The 22,702-nt window shown below is 39.3% G+C and overlaps 1 protein-coding gene across 1 annotated transcript in view; it reads left to right on the top strand.

Moving 5' to 3' along the window:
* Positions 1-22,702, top strand: part of syt6a (synaptotagmin VIa) — an 88,499-nt gene that overhangs the window by 40,603 nt on the left and 25,194 nt on the right. The window contains exon 2 of the mRNA XM_004560454.5: positions 21,887-22,277. Within this exon, the coding sequence (XP_004560511.3) occupies positions 21,887-22,277 (391 nt within the window). The remainder of the gene's footprint in view (positions 1-21,886; positions 22,278-22,702) is intronic.

Here is a 22,702-nt window from a genome sequence, read left to right as displayed (position 1 = left end):
TCTGTGCGTGTGAGTGCATGTCTTCTATTTGTGTCTCTGTCTGCTTCTGTGTTCACACGCTTATGTCACTTTTGTTCTCTCCTTCTCGCTCTTGCTGGGTTTGATCAACGTGCATCATGACACTTTGATGAAGCGCCAGAGCTGTGGGGCTAATAGAGGAGAGATACAGCAGGATAGCCTGTGCCTCATGTCAGCCTGAGTAGGAGGAAATTGTGTTATTCTGATCAGCGTCTGCCATGTTGTCACTTGGGATTTAAAGTACTTCATCTGTGATAAGCTTTCATTCCTGCCTTGACTTTATTAGAATGTGTGTAAGGAAATATCTGCTACAGAAATGTACAACTTGTTATTTTGGGCTGAGCCTTAATCCTCCTTATGTTTATCTCTGCGGTTGGCTTAGATCCCCTGCCTCCCTTCACCTGTTCCTCCAGTGCAGTTATATATTATTCCCTCCTTTCAGTGGCAGCAGCAGCTTTGGGAGGCTAAATCAAACAAATCCAGCCAGACTTATCAGTTTTCTGCTGGCTCGTGCCATGACTGGACCCCGGTGGCCTTCCTGGGAGGCTACGTATATGTGTGTGTTCATGGATGTGCAGATATACATGGTTACAAAGACTGTGTGCGCTCGGGCAGGCGGTCTGAGCAGTGGTGACATGATTGTGTGTGATGAGGATAGCCGCAGGGATCGTTTGCGTTTCTTTGTGAGCGGATTCAGGGATTCTGGCATTTTGTCTTCTTTCCTCCCTCCTGTGACATGTTTTATGACTATCTTGTTAAAATGTCACTCACCAAGGCTGGACTGTAAAATGTCCCTTTGCGGGAGCTTAGTGTGTGAACAATAGTGCAGGGCGGTGTGATAAACCCGCTAAAGCACACAGCTGGGAGTACACGCCTGCAGGATGGGTGAGATAATACTGAGCTCTCTGATGTCCCCCTCCAGGCACAATTTGTTTCAATACAATATAAAACTGGGCGGAATTTTGACAGCCATCCGGTGTGAATCAATACCCCTGCTGTCCATGAGAGGAAACAATATTCCTCTTGTAAACAAGAGGATACGCCATCTGAAAATGATTGTACTGGTTTAGCGGAAGCACAAGAAAGTAATGTTAAATAAACCACCCAGGAAAGAGAAGGAGAATGCAACGCTCATGAGGTGGCCTTATGTGGCACCTCTGAAATAAAAGCGTCTGTTTGGCAGGTAGAGATGGGTTCAGATCAACGAGGCCATGTGAGTGCATTATACAGCCAAAGAGTCTCTTACCAAATTTCTTACCTTACAACTTCTCTTATATGTCTTTTTGCCTCCCAGCTAAGAAGACCGACTGGAAATGTCAGACTGCCTCGGCTGAAATACTCACAATATACTTGCACCCATGAGAAACAGGGAAAAAAACAAAAAAAACCCAAATCCATCAAGGTTTTTTAGCCCCAGTCCCAACGTGAGACCCTATCTGTTTCTTTAACACAACAGTAATATCTTCTAAACCTTGATTTATAGCCCTCATTTAATCCCTATAGAACCTAAGCTGTACTGGGTGATGCTATTTTGGCATTGCATGTAATTTCTAGGAGTTTGAGCTAATAAATATACTTAACACTTGCAGGAATGGCATAATAGTTCAGAAATTATTGAAGTTAGAAAACACTGGCTCTTGTATTTACCATTGCAAAGAAGGAAGATACAATTGCAACCTTTTACATTTTGTTTAATGAAGAATTATCCCTGCGCTTGTCGATACAGGCTACTGCTTCACATGGCATGTTACTCCCAAACAGACCAATCACAGCTGTTGTGGTCTGTGTCAAGGTACCTTTCTGGGAAAGTGCCCTAAAACAAATCCAATTTAAATCGGATACTTTGTCACAAGCCACTTGATACATTTACCAAAGGTCTCGACTGAAAAATATTGAGTTTAAATGGAGAAAGCGACTCCTAAAATTGATGCAGTTTGCTTGAGAGAAGATGTACTGAGCTACTCAGTCAGTCAAGCCTAATTCATATTGAGATGCTTTAACTGGGAATAGCTGGAGGTTGTGTTCCTCTGATAGAAAGAGAGACTTAAAGTTTAATAAACGTCTGTGACATTAACACCCGTATTGTGTTCACACCCTGTCATTTTCACTCTTGTATACAACTATTTTGCTGCTGAGCACAGGTTTGAGACAAACCCCATCAGTGCTGTTAGTTTGTGTTGAACAGAACACACTAAAAATAGGAAAGCTCAGATATTTTCTTTTATTCTGACACAGTTCTTTCAAAGTAACTCCAGTGGGCTTGCTGTCTGCTATCAGCTCATTCTGTGACCCTTTTGATTTGGTGTAAATAAAGTTCAGTGCATCATGCATGCACAGCAACTAGCAAGTAAAATTAATTGAATCTGCACAGCCCCCCCGGTGAGGAGCAAACGCCATTTTCCCTGACAGGAAAAAGAGGAAAAAGAGTTAATGAATGTTACGGAGCGGGGACTAATATGAGGTGACACCCCTTCAGCCTTTCGGCCCTGCAGAATCTCCCTTAGTTAAAGTATAAATGTATTAATTATCCTTTTAGCTGACCATTATTTTCTTGTTTAATTAAATTTCACTGACAATTTTGTGTAACCTTAACAGTAGATGATGTCTTCTTAAGGCCGAATTTACCAAGTTTATGAATCACAACCTAAGCTCCTAACAAGAAAATGTGAAGACTGGAGAAAATAAATCGGATTTGTGCAACAAAGTTTTGTTTTCGCTCTTTTTAACCTTTCCCGTGATTCATCTCGTGAAGCATCATTTTTCTGTGTGCAATCCACAGGAGGGCTCTCGACACAAAAGCAGCAAAATCTCCCCAAGTGTAAAAGTATTCTCCAGTGAATAGTTTTATTATAAAAGTTGCCACAGAGTAACTGAAAGTTTAAACACTTAGTTTCTTCAGCTTGCTACAAAGAAGCTAAAAATAATAAATAATGAGGAGCTACTTTAAAACATTCTCAAACCTATTCCTCAACATATTATTGAGGAAATGTACCCATAATTACACTTTTTAGTGATCAAATAAATAGAAATATTAAGAGATTCAAGGCAGTCATGACTGGCAGTGAGTGTAACAGGTTTTATTTCATTAAGGCTCGGGCACTACCGAGTTCTTACTGGAACTCAGCTGTATCCCAAACCTTTGATCACAACCTGATATTGCTGCTGAATGCTGACCTCCTCCCCAAACACCACCAGCAAAGATAAGATCAAAACACCCCGAAGGCACTGTGTGGCTCTGTTTTTGTTCGGTGTAGAGAATATAAATTTAGATTTCTCCAAACAGTCAACCTAAAAAGTTGATATGTTTCTGCGTTGGAGGTTACATCTCAGAATGTTTTCCAGTACAGAAAAATTGACTAACGTTAAAAGTTGACTAACACTAACAAATTTAAACAGATATTAGTAATATCGTTGCATATGGTGCAAAAAGCTTCTGAACTGCATCTCCATTGCACAGTTAATAATCATTAATAAAGATCGGATTAATCAATGCACATTCAGAGAAGAAAAATGGTGTTAGCTGCTTTGCTGAGCAACAATAATGTTTCCTTATGATGAAACGTAGTCTACTCACCATTTTTCTTATTATCAGCTGAGATGTAATGCATCATGAGGCTAGTGGCTTCTGAGCAACTGGGTTCCAAATGTCAGGCCACGGTCGATTCAACAGCGTCAGAGTGATGGATGCATCATTTCCCCATGCTGACTTGTTGTTTGCTGCCATCATTTAGGACCCCAAGGCTAAGGTCAGGTCAACCTAAGGTCCTGCCCACAAAAAAATGTGATGTGGCATTTTTTACCAAATGAAGGTTAAATGTGATTTAATGTATCCTTAATAAGTATGTGAGAAATTAATGTGTCCCTGCTGACACCTACTGGAGTTGAGCCACCACAGAGATGGTTCTAGATATTCTGGCAGGTGTTTTATACCTGGATGGATTTCTTTTTTTAAAGCATTAGCATCGCAGAGGTACGGTTGAGATCATAATGAAGGCCAAGAGAGAAATTGCACAGTAAGCACACACTAATGGGCATCATTGCTGGCATGATTCAATTACCAGTAGGTTTCTAGCTACACTTTGATTTTCATGCAAGATTAATTTAATGAGATACTGCAGACCGATCACAGAGCAAATTCAGTATAAATGCTCTGTTTCTCAGACGTGGATTAAACCTTCTTTGAGACTAAAAACAATATCAAATGTCATTTATTTTATTTCATTTAGATTATGCTTAGGTTTTATCTATATTCAGGAAACCAGATGAAAGGGTCTACTTTAGGTGAACCACCGTGTACCAAAACTCCAGCTTCAATGTATCTTGGTATTGATTCTCCATCATTCGATCAAAAATGTCCCATGGGTATTCAATTAGGCTTCCATCTGATGACTGCAAAGATCAAAGCATATGATTTATATTACTTTCATGTTAAACCATCGCCCAGTATTGATTGGACCACTGTCATCCTGAAGGAGATCCCACTATTAGAACAGAAATGCTTTATCATAAGATGAAGGTGATCAGTCAGAATAAATCTGCATTGATTTGCAGTGACCCTTCGCTTTGAGAGAACAAGGCTACCCAAACCACGCTATGCATAAAGGTCACTGGATCCCATTAGAGTCCAGATTTTCCCTTTGAATCTAACAAAGTGATGCTATACAAATGGGTGATAACTTCTAATAATGATAGGTGGTTTCTGGCAACTTCTCCCTATTCTTAAGCAGGCTGAACAAACATATATCCAATTTAGGAAGCCACAGCGTCACTAATTTAGATATTACACTCATTTTTATTTTATTCTGTACAAAATATGTTATGCAGTGAGCTTTAGAAGTTTTGGAAGGTGGATTTTTCATACATTTGTGCAAAGCTGGGATGCCTGTTTCCTCCAGTTTCCTCTCCTGCAAACCAGTGACAGGCTTCATGTTAATGAACAGTGTCACTGGTATAGATCTTAACACTCTTGAAAGCCAATAAAATTATTTCCAAGTTGAATGAATTAAGCATCAACCAGCATTTGGTGCTCATCCCAAATCCACAGTGAAGTTTTAGCATGGTATTATATGCAAAGTGTAATCAAGAGACAAATTTTTACCAGGCAATGCAAATAAAGGTAAATATGCACCAACACAAGGTGAAATTATTTTAACTTTTGAGAAATAGTTGTTGATGCTGTCAAGGCTAGCGGGGCAAGCCATGTGCAATTTAGTAATGGACCCAAGATACAGGCACGGCTTGTGATGAGAATGAGTTTTATTGTGACAGTGACGGTGCAAACAGCAAAGGAGGTGGCAAGTGCAGAACCTAAGATTAACTAAACTGGAAAAAACGAACAAAAAGACCTGAAACAGAGACGCAGGGAGACTCTGGGAAACAACACAGGATAAGGCAAAGGAAATAACGCAGACGAACCAGGAACAAGCAGGAGAAAACACAGGGCTCATTTACACAAAAGGGCAATCGGAATAAGAAACAGGAGGGAGTCACAGCTGGGATTAATTGGACATAAAGAGACAAGGGGAAGCAAAACTAACCACACTAACATAGGACATGGCACTGTCAAAATAAAACAGGAAATGACATGAACACAGAGACACAATACTAACACAGCACAGCAGGAGCACAGAAACCAACCTCAGAACTGGAAAATCTTAATCAGAATTAAAGTGAAACCAAAGATAATAACAATGAAAACAAAACCACTGAGTCCACAGACTCAGGACTGTGACAGATGCTGTGTTATAAATGTCTGCTAGCTGAGATTCTCTCACAGAGTGTGGATTCTCTTCACACCACTGACAATTAAAACTCAAGGACGAGCTTATTGCTGCCATGCATGAGCATCAGAAGAATTTATTCCACTGTTAAAGAGAAACAGAACTAAAAAGGAACAAGTTTGGAGAACAGTATGCAAAAAAGCTAGGACTTTGGAAAATATTAATGTTAGCAGCTTAATTTTAAGGAGCACCGATACTTTGGAAGGAAACAGTCATCCCGTTGGCTGGTGTTCCAAAAACATTTTAGGTAGCTGCTAAAAGCTATGCAGCCAGGCGCTAAGTAGCTTTTAGCCATGGAAGCCCATTTCCGCCACTAAAAAAAGAAAAAAGTATCCATAACTCAAAATTTTCAAGTTATCTTCTCAAAATTTTGACTTATCAACTTGAAATTTCGAGAAAAATAACTCGAAATTTCGAGTTAGCGCTGCCAATCAGTAAGCCCTACATGTATGATGTCATTTTCTTGTTACCTGGAAGGATATGGCACAGAAGAATGTGTACTCAAAACTGGATCGTGAGCTACCAATGCAACAATTTGGCACGCCAAATAGTAACGCCATGTGATTCAGCTAATAAACAAGGACTTCATCATTTGTGAAACCACGCTGAAAATACTCAGCAATTTGTGCATTTCATGACTGGCTATAATACTGGTAGCTTAGCTGTAGCATTTTTAGCTGAGGGCTTCAGCTTCCGGGTAACAAGGAAATGATGTAATTCAAATAGATTACTGATTGCCAGCACTAACTCGAAATTTCGAGTTATGTTTCTTTTTTTTTTCAGCTTTACTGTTAGAAACAAAATGAATCAACAAATTGAATAAGCTAACCTCTTAGCGAAAACTATTCTGTAAAATTCCATCAGTTCTTTTATATTAAAATGTTGTACAGCGCCATGACAACAAACAGCCCTTATTATTATATATTATTAATATTGTGTAGATGAGATATTAATAATATCTCTTCTACACATATATTTCTTTACTCTGTCTTTTAAGCAAACACTATTAAAACATCCATTACACTCAGCCTCTGGTAAACAATCAGACATTTTAATAGGCTCTTAAGAATGTGCCAAAACATTAGCATTTCCATTATGTTTCTCCCACATATTTTCCCTAAGCCTAATCAGAGACATTAAGAAGCTGTAGAGTCTTCCCACAGCTTCACATCAGTCACACCCTCTCCTCACATGACAGGAATGCTCCAAGTCGCATTTATTCATCATGATTAACAATGTAATATTTCAGGGCAATGAAGCAGTTTGAGTGGAGCAAAAGCTTTCACTGTAAAATACCAAACACTTAGAACTTGTGCTTATAATGGATGTAACACATCAATTTAAAATCCCTGGTGGTGAAAATTATTGAAACTCAAAATGTTCTTAAGCCATTTTTACAGGGCCAGGATGCAAGCTGTTATTGCTATAACCCTGGAAATTTAAACTTCCATATTGTGGCACGCAGGAAGCATCAGCCAAATCAATAAAGTTCCTCCACCCTCGTAACATCATAAATTGCCACCTTTTATTTGATAGCATTGTGCAGTCCACCTGCCCCACTCGTGTCAGGATTTCTTGTATTTGTAAAGCTTCGAACTCCAGCTGCTTTATGACATTGCTTTCCTCCACATCTCATATAAAAGAAATCATAACTACATACTGGAAATAATATTTATAGCCCTCTGTTCGGTAAAAATTCATTAGCTGCGGAGTGACAGGACAAGTCCCTGAGACAAGGCTGTGGTGGATGATGGATCAGGCAGGTCGCACATGTATCACAGGTCAGGTGGCGTGTTTCTGACTGACAACAAGGGCAATGATGAGGTGACGCAGTTTGGGGTTCAGGACACCTAAATGACGGGGAACAAATCCCTGCATGTCACTATACTGAGAACAACCCAAAGGAAAGAATAATGTTGGGTTTATCCCCTGGAATTGCTTCAGCATTGGAACATTCGGAATGATTTATGTCCAGTGCCAATGCTCAATGTCAATATGGAAAATAATGTGCCCATGTAGCAACGGGGGGTTGTAATAAGGTCTCAAGAGCCTGATGCTAGCAGGTTTGTTTATATGAGCACATCATTTACATACTCACCTGTGGCTGGACATTTTCTGTTTCACAATAATAAAAAAAAGTTAATATCCTGAACAAAATGTCTTCAATCATTGTTGTCGAGCCATAATGGCTCATTAAATGTGTTTATAGCCACCATAGTGAGGGAGAGGAACTGGAGAGACCGTTTTAATCACTTTATTGAGAAATTACACTTAGTTTTACATTCACAAGGACCACAAACAGCTGGGCAACAGTTATTAGTAACCTACCTCCTCACAAGTGGCATCTCACCCTATTATAGATATATATATGAAGAACCACTTTCGAGGTCTCCACTCCTGTTTCTGATAAATTTCAGAGCTATCACAGAAGACGATGCTAGCTAAGCTAGCTGCATGTTACCAGCTGTCCTTTGATCACCCCATTGCATGATTCAGTATTGTTACTATTTAGCCATTTAGTGGGTTGAAAGCATCCTTTATCAGATTAATTTTGATTGTTAATCTTGCAAAATAATCCCATTTAGATTCTTGAGACAGTTTTTTTTTTTTCCTTTTAGGTGCTCTTTATATAAAAAAAAAATATATTGCTCTGTATACGTGTAGAAGACACTGTGTGGCTCTTTGGTCATGATAATTTGGTAACTAAATTAGCTTTTTTGTTTTTTGAAAAAAGATGGCATTAAGTTTCTTTATTAAAAATGATTTGATTAATATTTATTACTGTAAAAAACAAAACAAAATGGTATCTCTTACAGTGAACCTGTCAGCATCTGTCCACTCTCGGTTCAGTTTTTGCTCTCATACTGCAACTGATTATAACCAAGGAGATAACATCAGTGTTTCACGTGTGCCTGCTGGGTAGTTTTAACCATTAAAAATAGCAACAAATCGGAGACCAGACAAAAGCCAACAATGGGTTTCTCAGTATTTTTGGAAATGTGGTTCCTACAACTTTCAAAACAAGTAAAATTTTAAATGCATGATTTATTATTAGTAAAAGACGAATAGATAAATTAACTAATTAAGTTGAGCTTATTCAGTTAAGAAGACTTGGTTGCTGTTGTCCAAACACTGATGGGAGAAATACTGTATTCAGTTGCATTAAATATCTTCCTGGGTCTCTGTGTTTCTTTGCAGTTCTTATATTCACACCATCAAAATGAACTGAAGGGAAAAAAAAAACACCCATCTCTCTCATAATATTATAATGTTAAATATCCATTCCAAAATAAGGCAAACTTTAAAAGAGACAATTTAATTTAATGAAGCAAATCAATGTTCATTTATGGTTTGCCTCTGGAAAGTCACAGTGTAGTCTGTGTTGATAAGCAATCAGTTCATTTGGCAGCGCACACCTTTCATCATTTTTCATCTACCAATTTGTATTTTCTATTTTTAATTCAATTTTGTTATTTTCTCTTAAATAGAAGAGAAGCAGGCCTGTGAAGCTCTGCTGTCTAGTTCAATATTTGCTCAGTGCAAATGGCCCCCCAAGAATAAAGGCAACCAGGCACACTGAAAGCCATGTGCCAAGAGATAGGGGATCCTGGTCAACAAGCAGGTTAATTGCATGATAGGACCAGATGTTAATACTGGACTGAACTCGACACAGACGGCCTCATGGGAAGCTTCCCCTGTGGCTTCCGATTGGCTGCAGAAAACAGCAAATGATATTTGACCCTATGCAGTATGTGCACAGGCCAAAATATATTGAATTCTGTAATGAGAAATATTTTAAGTTTCCTGGGTAGATAACTTTTTTTTTTAACTGTTTGGAGGAAGTGAAGATGCGGAGGAGAGGGGAGACTTCACTTTGATTAACTTCACACTTGTGGAGGAGATAACAGCCTTCTGAGTGGCTCTCCTGGGCAGATTATTGAGTGTGAGTGCTGGCATATTGCATGAACCCTCTGAAGTCCATTAGCAAACTCAAGTCATTACAAACTGAGACAGTGGAAACTTAAGTCTAGAGAACTGACGTACAAAAACTGATTGATGCTGAAAGTTATGATGAAAAAAATGTAACTGTTTAGACTAAAAAGTCTCAGAAAACAAGACTCCAGCTTTGTAATTCAAATTCAGAGGTAATCAGACAGGACTGCTGACACAGCTATAAACAAAATGGGAGCTTTCATGTTACTTCAGAGTTACAAATATTGATTTTAATATTTTATTTGGATTTTGGTGGATAGTTGGAGTTAGTATCGATAGTGCCACATGCCACTTTTTCCCTGAATTAAAGGAAGCTTGTTGGACTCGCCCACAGTAGGAGTTCTCTGTAGAAAGAGCAGGATTGAGGGTTGAAATGCAGAAAAAACTGGTTGGGCAGGACCTTTTCTTGGATCATTTATTACTGAATACAAACCCACCTTACATTCATTCATCTTGCAAGAAAGAGTGAATGTGAAGAGAAGACATGCAGACTAACTACAATAACCACTTGCAAGTTGCAAAAAGTCAACACTATCGTAAGAGCATCATCATTTCTCTGTGCTTTCAAAAATAAATCACAGTATAAATCAGTCTTATCACCTGATGAAGCTGTGATAAGAGTTCAATAAGTTTTAGGTACACATGGATTGGCTGAGTTTAGAGAAAGACAACCACATCACGAAATGACGCATGTAAAGCAGGACCGAAATGCAGGACACAAAGACAGACGATGTGAAACAAAAGCAAGCTGCATAAAAAGTCTGTGAAGACTAAGTACAAAAGCTCAGAAAAAAGGTACCTAACACCACATGGGGATTCACAGAAGACATAAATAGACCAAGAATAAAGACTCGAAGTATCATCAACACAGGTGAAGACAATCAGGACATTCAGGGGAAGACAGACAGGAAGCAAAACCAACACAGGACACAAAAGAAAACAAACCTTCAAAGTAAAACAGGAAATAACCAAAGGAGACTGAAACTGTCAGGGCTCTGTGTGCGGGCAGGCAGAGATGAGGATCCAAATGCAGGACTCAGAAAATGGAATGTTACTCAAAAAACCTCAGCTTTATTGCTGGCAGGAAAACAAACATGAAGTGAGGACGGACCACTGAGACCAAGAACACACAGGCATAATCTGATGGTACAACATGACACTGAGCATGGGAAAACACAGGGCTTATATACACAGGGTAGTAACGGGGGAATCGGCAACAGGAGGGAGACACAGCTGGGAGAGATCAGGGCTAACGAGACAGGGGGAACAAAGCTGCACATACTAACATCAGACAGGAACAAGAACCTTCAAAGTAAAACAGGAAACAAAACACACTTTACTAAGACACAGACTAGACAGAGACAGACTTGACACTGACCAAAGGCTACTAAATGATAATCATAATCACAACAGTATCAGATCATAAATCATAATATAGAAAAACACCAAAATAACTGAAACACCAAGTACCAGAGAAACATAAAGGAAAATCCATGATGCAAAAGTACCAAAACATAATGAACTCAAAATACTGGGTCCAACGGACCCAGAACCGTGTCAGAAACAGAAGTGAATACTAACATTTACCAAGGAAGCACTCAAAGGAGACATTGTAAACATGGACACAAGAAGGCTCACACTAAACGGGAAGCTAGAAAAGGGAATACAGGAGAAAAAAGACAAACCGCATTGACAGGGGGAGGAACAGACAGGGAAACACTGCACTTTACTAACAGAAACCAAGAAACCAAAACTCGTAACTAGAATAACCATTAGGTAAAATAGGAAAAAAACACTCAAAGATGTCACAAGAAATAAACCTTGCAGTGCACTAGATTAAAGAAATCAAAACAGGAACCCAGAAATTGAATAAAGACAGATATCAAAACTTCAGGCATGTGAAATGACAATAAAAAAGCCCAAAATGAAAAATATTTGCAATAAATTTAAAACCAAAAATTAAATAATCACTGCAGGTAGTACATCATAACCAAAAACTTTTCTAAAACCCTACATCATAACCTGAAATGCACCTCCCTAGAAATTTGTAGTCAGTGCAGCTGTGATTGGCCTGTTCAGCTTCGGCCTTCCCCTCTAAACATTTCTAGCCACTTCTTCTTCTGCAATCAGTAAGTATACATTAAACTTTACTGTCAGAAGTCTGCTTGACATCCTCTGTCCTGTACAGCGAAGCAAGTTTAATCAGAAATATTTTGGCAGACTAACTGTTGTGCGTCAGATATGGCACACTGGAGACATTACTCTTCAAACCTGACAAAGTGCTGTTTTTATTGGTCTTTCAAGGGGAATCAGTGTAGATGATTTTAATCAGCTTTTGTGCAGAGCCAGGACCTCTGCTCCCTCTTTATCAATCAGCTGGCCCTAACCTTATGGAGATGTCATACTGAACGTCAACACCAAGTGGCACGGCCATGTCCTGAATGATTTAGTTAGTGTTACTTTGTGCAATTCTGAAGTTAAAACTCCCAGTGAGTGACAGGAGTACCAGTGAGAGAACTGCCACCTGCCACTGGAGTTGCAGAGATATGCAGAATGTGTCCTTCTCACAAGGTGACACATCATTAGCAGAGGCATTAGACACAGAGAGCAAACAGTAATAAAAATGCTGGGCAATGAATCCCATTCAGTAACTTTGTGTTTTGCACCTTTTTTCACTTTTTCAATCAACTTCTCATTTTGTACATCACAAAAGTACGGGCATAGGTTTGAATAAAAAAATATGCTTACCCGGTGCATTTAAATGCCGGTCCTTTGCAAGAATCCTTGTGAGCTTGTGATGAATTGAAAATGATAGACTCATCTCACTATGGTCAAACAATAATGCCATGGTGCATATCTGCCAACAACTTTGACAAAAACTGTATTATTCGATACCCTGAGAATGAAAACAGGTTGAAACTGCACTGCTGCTTTAAGGGGTTAACTTAATTATGAGTAAATTATACATGGCTGGACAAAAACAACAGAAATCTGATTATTTTGTGCACTGTGAAACCAACACAAAATTCTACTTTGTTAATATAGAATTTAAAAAAGATTTTAAACCTTTATATCCTTTGGAGGTGTTTGGAAATTATACATGCATAAGCTGCGTCCTACTTAATCTTTAAATGATATGGATAACTACAGCGGAATATATTTGGCGTTTTGCATTCCAGAGGCAAAAATCTGTCCCAAAGCAGCCGAATCCTCGAGCTGTCTGTGTTTTCACAGTGACAGGTTCCTGGACACGACATCTCTGCGGCGTATTTTGACAAAACTCAGGCTGAAAAAACAAAAACCACCACCTGCTCCTACAGACAGCTCTAAAGTATTTGGACACATTTCTGGTTGACAGTATATCTTGGCCCCACAGGTTTCAAACTGTCAACCATACAGAGTGATTGAGCTGACTATTGGGGGCAAATGGTTTTAAGTGAATGTAGCAGAGACGCGGCATCGCCCCAAATCTTTTGTCAGCTCTGATGCTTCTGACATGTTACCCAATATTCACTATTTTTTTCTTTTTTCCCACTTAAAGCGCCCGAGCTCACTTCAGGGAGGAAAGAAACTAAGTGTTGTGTCTATAAAAGGTTCTGTCCCCTTTTGTCTCACTGCCAACACAGCTGGGTGCTGTAATTGTACTGTTACCACTGTTGCTGTAAAAATATTCAATTCAAATTAAAGCAATGACTAATAGGGGTATTATATTTCATTGAGGCTGGTTTAGACATTTTTTTCCCTAAAGCATGAGCATCTTTTCCCACCTTAGCGTGAAAAGATGCTCACAGAAAATGTGAGGGTGTTATTTTTTTCCCACAGTCTCAGAGTCTGCTGGGGCCTAAACTCCTCTTCACATGTGGTGTCGGGGCTTTAGGATTTGGGGATCTGAAGGATTATGGGATTTTCCGATTGCTCTGAAAACGACACCATGGGATACAGAAATCCAAAAATGGCTGAGGTACCCACATCAAGATTAGAGCGTATTATTTCACCCTTTAGGGAAAGCAGACAGGGAAGCTACTAGTGACAGCTTTGAAACAAGTGTGTTTGGGAAACATTTACAATTTAAGGGGATTGTACAATACAAAGGCTATTGGGGGCTAAAATCAGCTGTGCAAAGTCAGCTCACATTTCTAATTCCATGAAATGTCATTACCTGTTGTGTAATGTGTTCTTTCCCTGAACCAGTTTAATTTTTTCTGGAAGTTGGAACCATTAATAACAGATCTGCTTCACTGCTCTTTATGTTTGAGCTGAAACTAGTTTTAAAAGCTGCCGCAGGTTATTCAGTATTACTTGGAAAACGGTATCTCTGTACATTGTGGAAAGATGCAGAAACACATTAATTTGTCATGTCAGGTAAATACATGAAATCGCCAAAGACTGCTTTTTCTATCTTGTCATGAAGACAGAAGTTTTTCTGTTTTTCCCCCACAGAAATATCAGATGTCATAGCCTTGTGTGAAAGGCAGAAAAGATGAGTTATTTCAGTGTGTGGGGCACAGACAGCACCAGCACTCGCCACCATCCTCACAGACATCGCCCGAAATCTCGGGGGGTTTCTGTTTAAGAAGGCTTTTTTTTTTTTTACCCCTGCTTATTCCTTTTCCTATTTAAATTCCATATTTCAATCTGTGTTGTTAACATAGCCACAGGATTGCTGGGACGAGGGGGCACAATAAAGCAGTACTTTAAATTCTGCTGTCGACTCTACACCATATGTTGCCCAAATCGTTACAGAAATAAAAGCTGTAATAAAAGAAAAAGTCAATGCAAAGTAACATTTTAGAGGATTTTCAGTTTTCTTAGAAACATATCCAGAAGGAAGACATCACATCTGCTTCTGTCGTATGGGGGAGAAAACAAGGACTTGAGTATGCAGAAGTAACATCGGGTGGGTGGTCCTAACTTCAGTCTACAGCTGTGGAGGGTAAATGCAATGTGTCTGCGTGCAGAAATAAATTCTCAAATTCAGGAAAATGTTAAAGTAAATATGAAAATACATAATACATCAACCGCTCCGCTTATTTTTACCAACCCTAACCTGTTATTTAGCTTTTTTTCTGCATCCCTGCATGTTTTATCTGCACGTTTATGCATAAATACATGTTACTGACCAGAGGGTTTAACCTATATATTCATATATGCCTGCATTCATGCATTAACTTATTTAAATTCCATCTATTTTTGTGCTACATACATCCATAATATAATGATTCATATAACTTAAACAACAGGTTAAATTTCCACTGTGACTGCAAAGAATGAGTCCACTTTATTGTGCAGGTCCCTCTTCTTATAAAACAGGCAGTTATTTATATTATTCATATAGTTCGCATATTGTTTTGTTCTATTGCATTCATATTTGAAAATCTAAGACATCACCATGCTACCTTTCACTCACCGCTTCTGTGCTTATCATCATCCACCAAATACCTTTTAATGTGTGAATTTACTTAGCAATAAAAGTGACTGGCTATACTAAATATGAAAGAACAAAAACCTTCTGTGCAGTCATTTAAATACTTAAAGCAATGTATTTTTTTATTAGCAGGATGTTTTAAGATCTGCCAGCATGTTCTCATCCCAGGGTGGAACATAACTTAAATTTGTCAGACCCACAAAATCACCATTAGAAGGATGGTGGGGTGAAGACAGAATGAGTTAAAGTAAATCAAGTAAATCTAAACCATAAAGTTTTTAGAGCCTAGAAAAGGTTTAGTTTAAAATAATACTTTCAGTTCACTGAGACTATTGTTGCAATCTTACTCGCTTAAAAATGACAGAGCCATCAGCCTCAGTAATCCCATAATCTGCATCAGGGCACAACGGCTGAAGCCCACCTTCAATATCAATGAGCTACAAGGGCAAGAGATTAATTGGTTCTTGCAAGCAAACACGGAGGATCCATACTTTCTCTAGTTATTGCGTAACTATGGAAACCAGGTCAGACCCTTAAGCACATTCGTCAAATAAAACAAAAAACCCTTGGGCACCGTCACAAAATATCTGATGAAAGGAAGCTTGATTCGAACAAGAAACTAGGCCTGTACTGAAACGCACACAGTGGCAGCAGAGAGAGCGGCAACCTGTTGCATGCCTCAGCCCTCAATGTGCTTCAGCTTGTGGGAAAGGGTAAGCATGCCACAACGATTTGAAAGCGCTCGAGCTGCATTCACGCAAGGCCCATAGTTGAACATCCTATCTTCCATACTTCACTTCCCTGCCCTTTTCACCTGCCCTAAAGCCCAGCTTTGGAGTGAGACTGAGTCAGCCGCTGCAGTATTGATTGCGAAAAAGGCGTCTGCAGCATGAAAGGACCCCAAAAAGACCCCTTTGATTGGCTGCAGGATAGTGAGAGTCCACTCTTCTTTGGCGTCGGTGTGATCATTAATAGTGCGGTAAACCCTGAGGTCAGTTTAGTCTCACGGTGTCAGGCGAGGTTGTGTCCAGAGGGAGTAATATGTTCACGCAGCTCTGCTCCATTACCCATCTGTCTGGAGAGGAAGAACAATGGCTTTTCCATCACTCTCTATTCCTCAAGCAGTCATACCAGCTCTCTGTCTCTGTCTCACTATCACTGCTTCATTAGCTTTCTGCATTGAGTTTGTCACATCTTCTCAACACTGGCAGACAATAAAAGCACTCAGAAATTAGCAGCAAATTACTTTTGTCATTTCTATTTTTGTACCAGAGGCACAGGAAAAACTACCCTTCTCATTAACAGTGGTGTAAGATGGACGATTAAAGAAAAAAAAAATCTGTGTCTCTATTTCTTTTTATACCTTTACCCAGCATGGCGTCTGCCATAGAAAGTGCAAAAGTTCAAGAAGTGACAGTGGAGCTGTGATAGGAAGAAAAGATCACTGCACAAACATTTCCTCAATAAGCACTCTTGTCTGGATTTGTGTTTTGGCAGACTTTGTCAGGCAGAGCTTGAGTCCAGTTCAAAGTCTGCTCTCAGCCAAGTACAGGAAGTGTCAAGTGATTTTGAGCCAGGCTGAAATGTGTTATTATGTTCCTTCTTGAACTGCAAGCCATCAGCCCATCCTGAATCCACTGAGACTGCAAATGATCTGAAAACAGAAAACACCATGGCTGAAATTATGTGAGATACTGAGACTACAGGAATAAAAAGAGGGATCACATCCATTAAGGGTCAGAAAAGTTAATGTGTACAGCTTTGAGATTATTTTCTACTCAGAAATTAACTGTGAGGCAAAATGTGATGCAAAAGAGAGCATCTGTGTTTAGGACACTATCCCATTTCTACACTGAAAAAAAAACCATGATTATTATCTGTTATTCAAATATTGGCTGTTTATGGCATTTGAATCATCACATGAGCCAAGGGGTGGAAAAACGGCCTTTGCTCATGTGAAACTTTGCCCTCGCCCATCATGAGACCTATTGAGGTCACCTGAGGCGAGGTGTGAGTGGGGTAGAAGCACGTGGGAAGGGATCTGTGGACTGCACCTCTGTTCAGTGATGGTCGTTCACAGTAAACACAAACGCAGTGGCCTCCTCTTCTCAGTTAAAAATGTGAACTTTGGCATCTTCTGACCCCAATAGGTGTTAAAAACCTGGCACTCTCCAAGTGTCTTCATTAACTCAAAGATGTCCAGTTGCCTTCTTTTTTCAAGATGCTAAGACTTTCTGACTCTTTTTTTGCAGTGATCAGCACATTAAGTATTTTTAAATATGTATCCACTTTTTTGTCATCTGTTGGCAGAGTATATACTTCTGCCTACTCCTTTTCTAACAAATAATGGAATGATATTTTGTAATGATTGTGAAGGCACATGTTTGAAATAAAAAAAATGAAATAAACTTACTTCGTGAAGTGCTTTGTGCTGCACACTGTTTTTACCTCAGATACCTAACAAGCAAAAGATTTCTTAAATAAAAGGTGCGGATTTGTAGGACTCATATTAAGAAATTTTTAACTACCTGCTAAGACCTCCCGAGATGACCCTGCAAGCATAACATCCATCGTTATTCTAGTTAGGCCTATCTTTGCAAGTCTTTAGCAATTTACAGCTGCCCTTGGTGGGAGAATAAAATTTTGCATGAGACTTTAAACATAAGTTATTTCTTACTGTTTGAGGATGAAGTTGAATCTACCTCTGTGAGCAGAATTAACAGAGCCAGCATGCGACCTTGGAAAACGTTAATAGATGCCGACTGGACAAACGTCTATCTTTTGCCAGTTCCTCAAAGAAGGGTTGTCTGTGTTTGTCTAAAGTGTGGTTGTTTGAAGTATCGTTTAGAGTTTTTCGTGTAGTTCTCTCTCCAGAGTTGAAAATGTGAACTTTAAAATACTTGAGTCTGAACTTTGTATTACAAAGAACTCATGTGTGCCTGCGTGTTTACACAAGTCACCTTGAGTAGTAGTTCACTGAAGAGGTTTTCAAACAGCGAGGCTCACTTTTAGATATTGTGTGTGCCTTACGGACCCCCTTATCAACACGGTCAGTACTTGGAGCTGCAGTATAAAAATACATACTCAAACCTAATATCAAATCAGAGCCTACAGGCATGATATACACTTATTTAAATCTAATTCTAGTCGGGCCCTTACTCCCTCTCACTCCGTTAGTGTGTGGAGTCACACTTGAAGCTTATGAGGGGTCTCTTAAGTAAGGGGGTTGTAGAAATACAGCAGCAAGATTGGAGATGACCTTGTAATCAGCATACTAAGATCATGTCTACCACTTATTAGAAGATGTGCCTCGATTCAGTTTCATTTGGATGTTTTTATCATTTTCTTTAATTAGCCTATTTTTCTATATTCATATATTGGTATTTCTAGTCAATATTGGAATTTATTATCTAAAATATACAAAAATTGTGCATTTCTTTTTGTTTATTATAATAATAATAATAATGGATACTTTATTGATCCCCATGGGGAAATTACTTGTTTTTCTCTGCATTTGACCCATTCACTCAGTGAAGCAGTGGGCAGCCCACTAAGCAGGCGCCCGGGGAGCAGTGTGTAGGGACGGTACCTTGCTCAGGGGTACCTCAGGGTAGCCGTTAAGTGGATTCGAACCGCCGACCTTCCGATCATGGGGCGACCACTTTACCTACTGAGCTATCCCTGCTGACATTCTTGAAATAGTCACATGCTTTACCTTCCCACAGTAGTTAGTAAGCTTAGACTCTGTGTTGGAGGGCTTCATAATCCACTTCCACTTTAGGCTATTTGGTCTGAAAAGCACTTAATGTGATGAATCCTTGATGCAAACATGTAAATGGAGTGAAAGTGTGTCGAGGGGACTGAACTGAATTTGGAGTTAGTGTGACTTTCCCTTCCAGAGGGCATTTTATATTTGTATTTCATCATAACTGAAAACCCTTAAACTTATCAAATATGACACAATATACACTTCTTGTAACCCTGAAACCTGACTCTAAGCCATGATGTTTTTATGCATTTTATTTAATGTCAGATAATTCGAATAAAACCTAATTGTTATCAGCTAATTCCCCATAGCTTTAATGTCAAATTACAAAAACGCAAACATGAATAAAGGTTTAAATATCAAGTAATATATTAAAACCAGGAAATCTTGACTTCCTATTTACATCCCCCAAAGCTCTAAAATTTAGTGCACGATTTTGCATTAAATGCAATAAATGGAGTGTCAAAATTCATCAATACTAACATGACTAAGACTCAGAACATCCCACAAACATGGAGGTGGCGCTGGGCACCAACTCAAATGTCAACCTGTGTTTGAAGATGTGTTGCTGCAGTGGAAAAGTTAAAAACAAACCAGAGTAAACATGTTCAAATGAAATTTCTTACCTGTCAACATATTTTGCAGCGAAATATCGTCAGGACAGACATGCAGCAGCACATCTCACTGCACGGTGCAGGGTCAGCTTCAATTTGCCGTGACGGGGGATGAAGACTCGGCAAACGACTGTCCAGCTGAGATGAAGCTTTGTGGGGAGCTGTGTGAAATTTCAGATGACATAGAGAGGCCAGGGCTGTGGACAGCCAAGAAATCCTCTTCAGGCATAAATCCTCCAGACTTGAAATCCAGACCGCTGCTTGGCTAAGCTATAAATTCTTCTTAGTGGACTCTCCATTTAGTTTGAAATTTTAAACATCAAAGTTCTTAATTTGTGCAAAACGGGGGGTTGCAGATTCTAGGGATTTTTTTTCCATAACACTTTGGACAAGTAAAAAATGAAACATGACGTAAAAAAACAGAAGCTATTTTCAAGTATTTTAATTCTTTGTAACTTTATACTTCTAATGTATTTTAGAGATAAATATTAAAGTTCCATGTTTCTTAAAACAATTGTAAACTTTAAAGCTTATTTAAAAGAAATCAAAGAGGTTTATGGAGTAAATGACCAGAGAAAAAAAATACTGATAATAACTGATAATAAATAAATAATACTTATATTTTTATACAAAGCTAATAAGGATCAGCAGGTAAGGTGAGTGTATGCAGAAATTAAACCCACATAGGGGTGAACCATAAAATGTATATACTGTGTACATAAATACTGGACTGGCCTCGAAGTCTGAAAAGTGAAGATAATGTGTAAAGTGTCTTAAATCTGCATTCTTTCTCATGGCCAGCAGCTCAAGGCTCCAAAATGGGACTTCACAAACCAAAATGTGATGTCATTGTATAATGAAAACCAGAACTAAACAGCCAGATTTTAGAGAACCGCTTAAAGATACAAGAAGGTATTCAGTGGGAGTCAGCAGAGAGTTAAAAGGAAGGAGAACAGATAAGTGGGAAGACTAGAAACTGAAAGAGGTAAAGACAAGATTTTAAATACACAGGAGGAACTGATAAGGTAACAAGGAACCAGTAAAGGCAGGGCCAACCATCTCTAAGGAGGAAAAAGACAAGGACATGGAGTAAAAGCACCAGACAGAGATGCAGGGGAAATGATAAATGGACACAGACACAAAATTGTTTTTAAAAAATTCACTTAATCGTTTAAATAAACCTATAAGCTAAAATTATTCAAAACAGCATAAAAATACTGACTGCTGACTGCTATTAAATATAGCACATTAGCTGCCTGATTACTATTTGTATACTACATATGGTCTCTAAAATTAAAACCCTGAGTAAACAGAGCTTCAAACGCCTCAGGTTTCTTATAGAAAAGGCTGAGCTGGGTAAATATCAGATAGTAAACCGAGTGCGTATTGCCGCTGATTTCTGTGGTGTTATGTCGAGAGAAGAGGGGGGTTAGAGCATCCTCTGAGAGGCCATGAGATGCTCCATGGCACGAGTTAAATCTGAGCAATCACAGTGCATGGAAAAGAACACTCAGGCAAAGATTGGAGAATTGAAAGCAATCCCTGTCGAAGCACGTGGAAGACACTCCAAGCGTCATATAGTGAGATATAATTACTATAAGAAAGATGCCCCAAAGGGAAATTTGAGAGATGCAGCCTGTATGTTTCCTGTGTTTAGTAATTTTTTCCCCCCTATGGTCCCTGTGAATCCTTGCAGAGTGCTTGTCAGCATTCCTGGTACATCTCCAGCTTTTTGTATGCTGCTTGTTCCCTGGAAAGCATTTTCATACCATAAAATAAATGAGTTTGACTGTGCCCGGCCGCTTTATCTGCTTCATGATGAGAATTCCAGTGGAAGGCTCCTGGCACCGTGGTCCTTTTCTCATGAGCCTTTTTACAAATGTAAACACTTTACATTGTTTGTTTTGGGTTTTTTTACTATCATCTGTCAGGCTATAATTACTTTTACCACTAGAATGAGTGTAATGTCATAGAAAATTATCCCCGTATGAGTTCACACTACACACATGCGCACATTTAAATTCCGTTTACACTACCATGCTTCTCTTATCTGTTGACCCAAAGGAAGACAAATGGAGGTTACTTTAATATTTATGAATCTTGTAGTTTTTGCTTACTGTCCTTAGTCTTTCATTAAAACCAGATTTAGCACCAGGCCTTTTGAAAAATCATGTCCTAACCGACTCTTTCTGTTTCTCTGTGTCCTCTGTCCCCTCTCACCCTTGTGATCACCATCTGTTTATCCATATTGTATGATCCTCTGTTTCTGGCCCCCGTGGCTCGTCACCAGACGCTACTTTTGGCCTCCTGCTCGGTGTGTTTGTGGTCTGTGGCCTGGCATTCCTGGGACTTCTTACATTTGTCTCCTGGAAGCTGTGCTGGGTACCTTGGCGGACTAAGGCCCCCTTTCTCAGTCCATCCCTCAGCCCGCCCCTTGGCCCACAGCACTGCCCGCTTCAGCCGCCACTCTTGTTACCCAGCCCCCAGCAGACGCCAGTCACCATGGCAACAGAGAAGGTGAAGGACCCCATGGGCTCGATTGGTTTCCTGGAGGCTGCGGTGAAGATAAGCCATACCTCTCCTGACATCCCCACTGATGTGCAACTCTCCATGAGGGAGCATTTCCTGCGCCGCACACAACGCATGCAAAGGCAAACAACTGAACCAGCTTCCTCCACTCGGTCAGTCACATACATGCATGTGCATGCAAATCTGATGACACATGAGACTGTCTCATGTGGTTATTTATAATATGTGTGCATATGTGGAGGATTATGTGTAAGCTGAATTCAAGACATGGTGTTATCTAACGTGGAATAAAGTGTGTAAACCAGGGGGAAGTCACTGCTACATATAAGGATTAACATTTTCTAAGTAATTTAATAAATTAGTAAATTATAAATAACATTGAAGAATACTAAACTCTGCCTCAGAGGCACCTCTCTCCAGCTTAAAATTACTGTCTATAAGACTTTCTTCAGAAGTATAAATATAACACAGTTTGAAGAGATTACTTGCAGCTTTACAAGCACAATTCCACGTTACCATTTAGTTAACATCAATGATTTATTATAGCTATTATGCATACTAATACATGGCCATGGTA

The sequence above is a fragment of the Maylandia zebra genome, linkage group LG20, assembly GCF_041146795.1.
Source record: "Maylandia zebra isolate NMK-2024a linkage group LG20, Mzebra_GT3a, whole genome shotgun sequence".
In the NCBI taxonomy this organism is placed as follows: Eukaryota; Metazoa; Chordata; class Actinopteri; order Cichliformes; family Cichlidae; genus Maylandia; species Maylandia zebra.
This window is presented reverse-complemented; position numbering and strand designations above follow the sequence as displayed.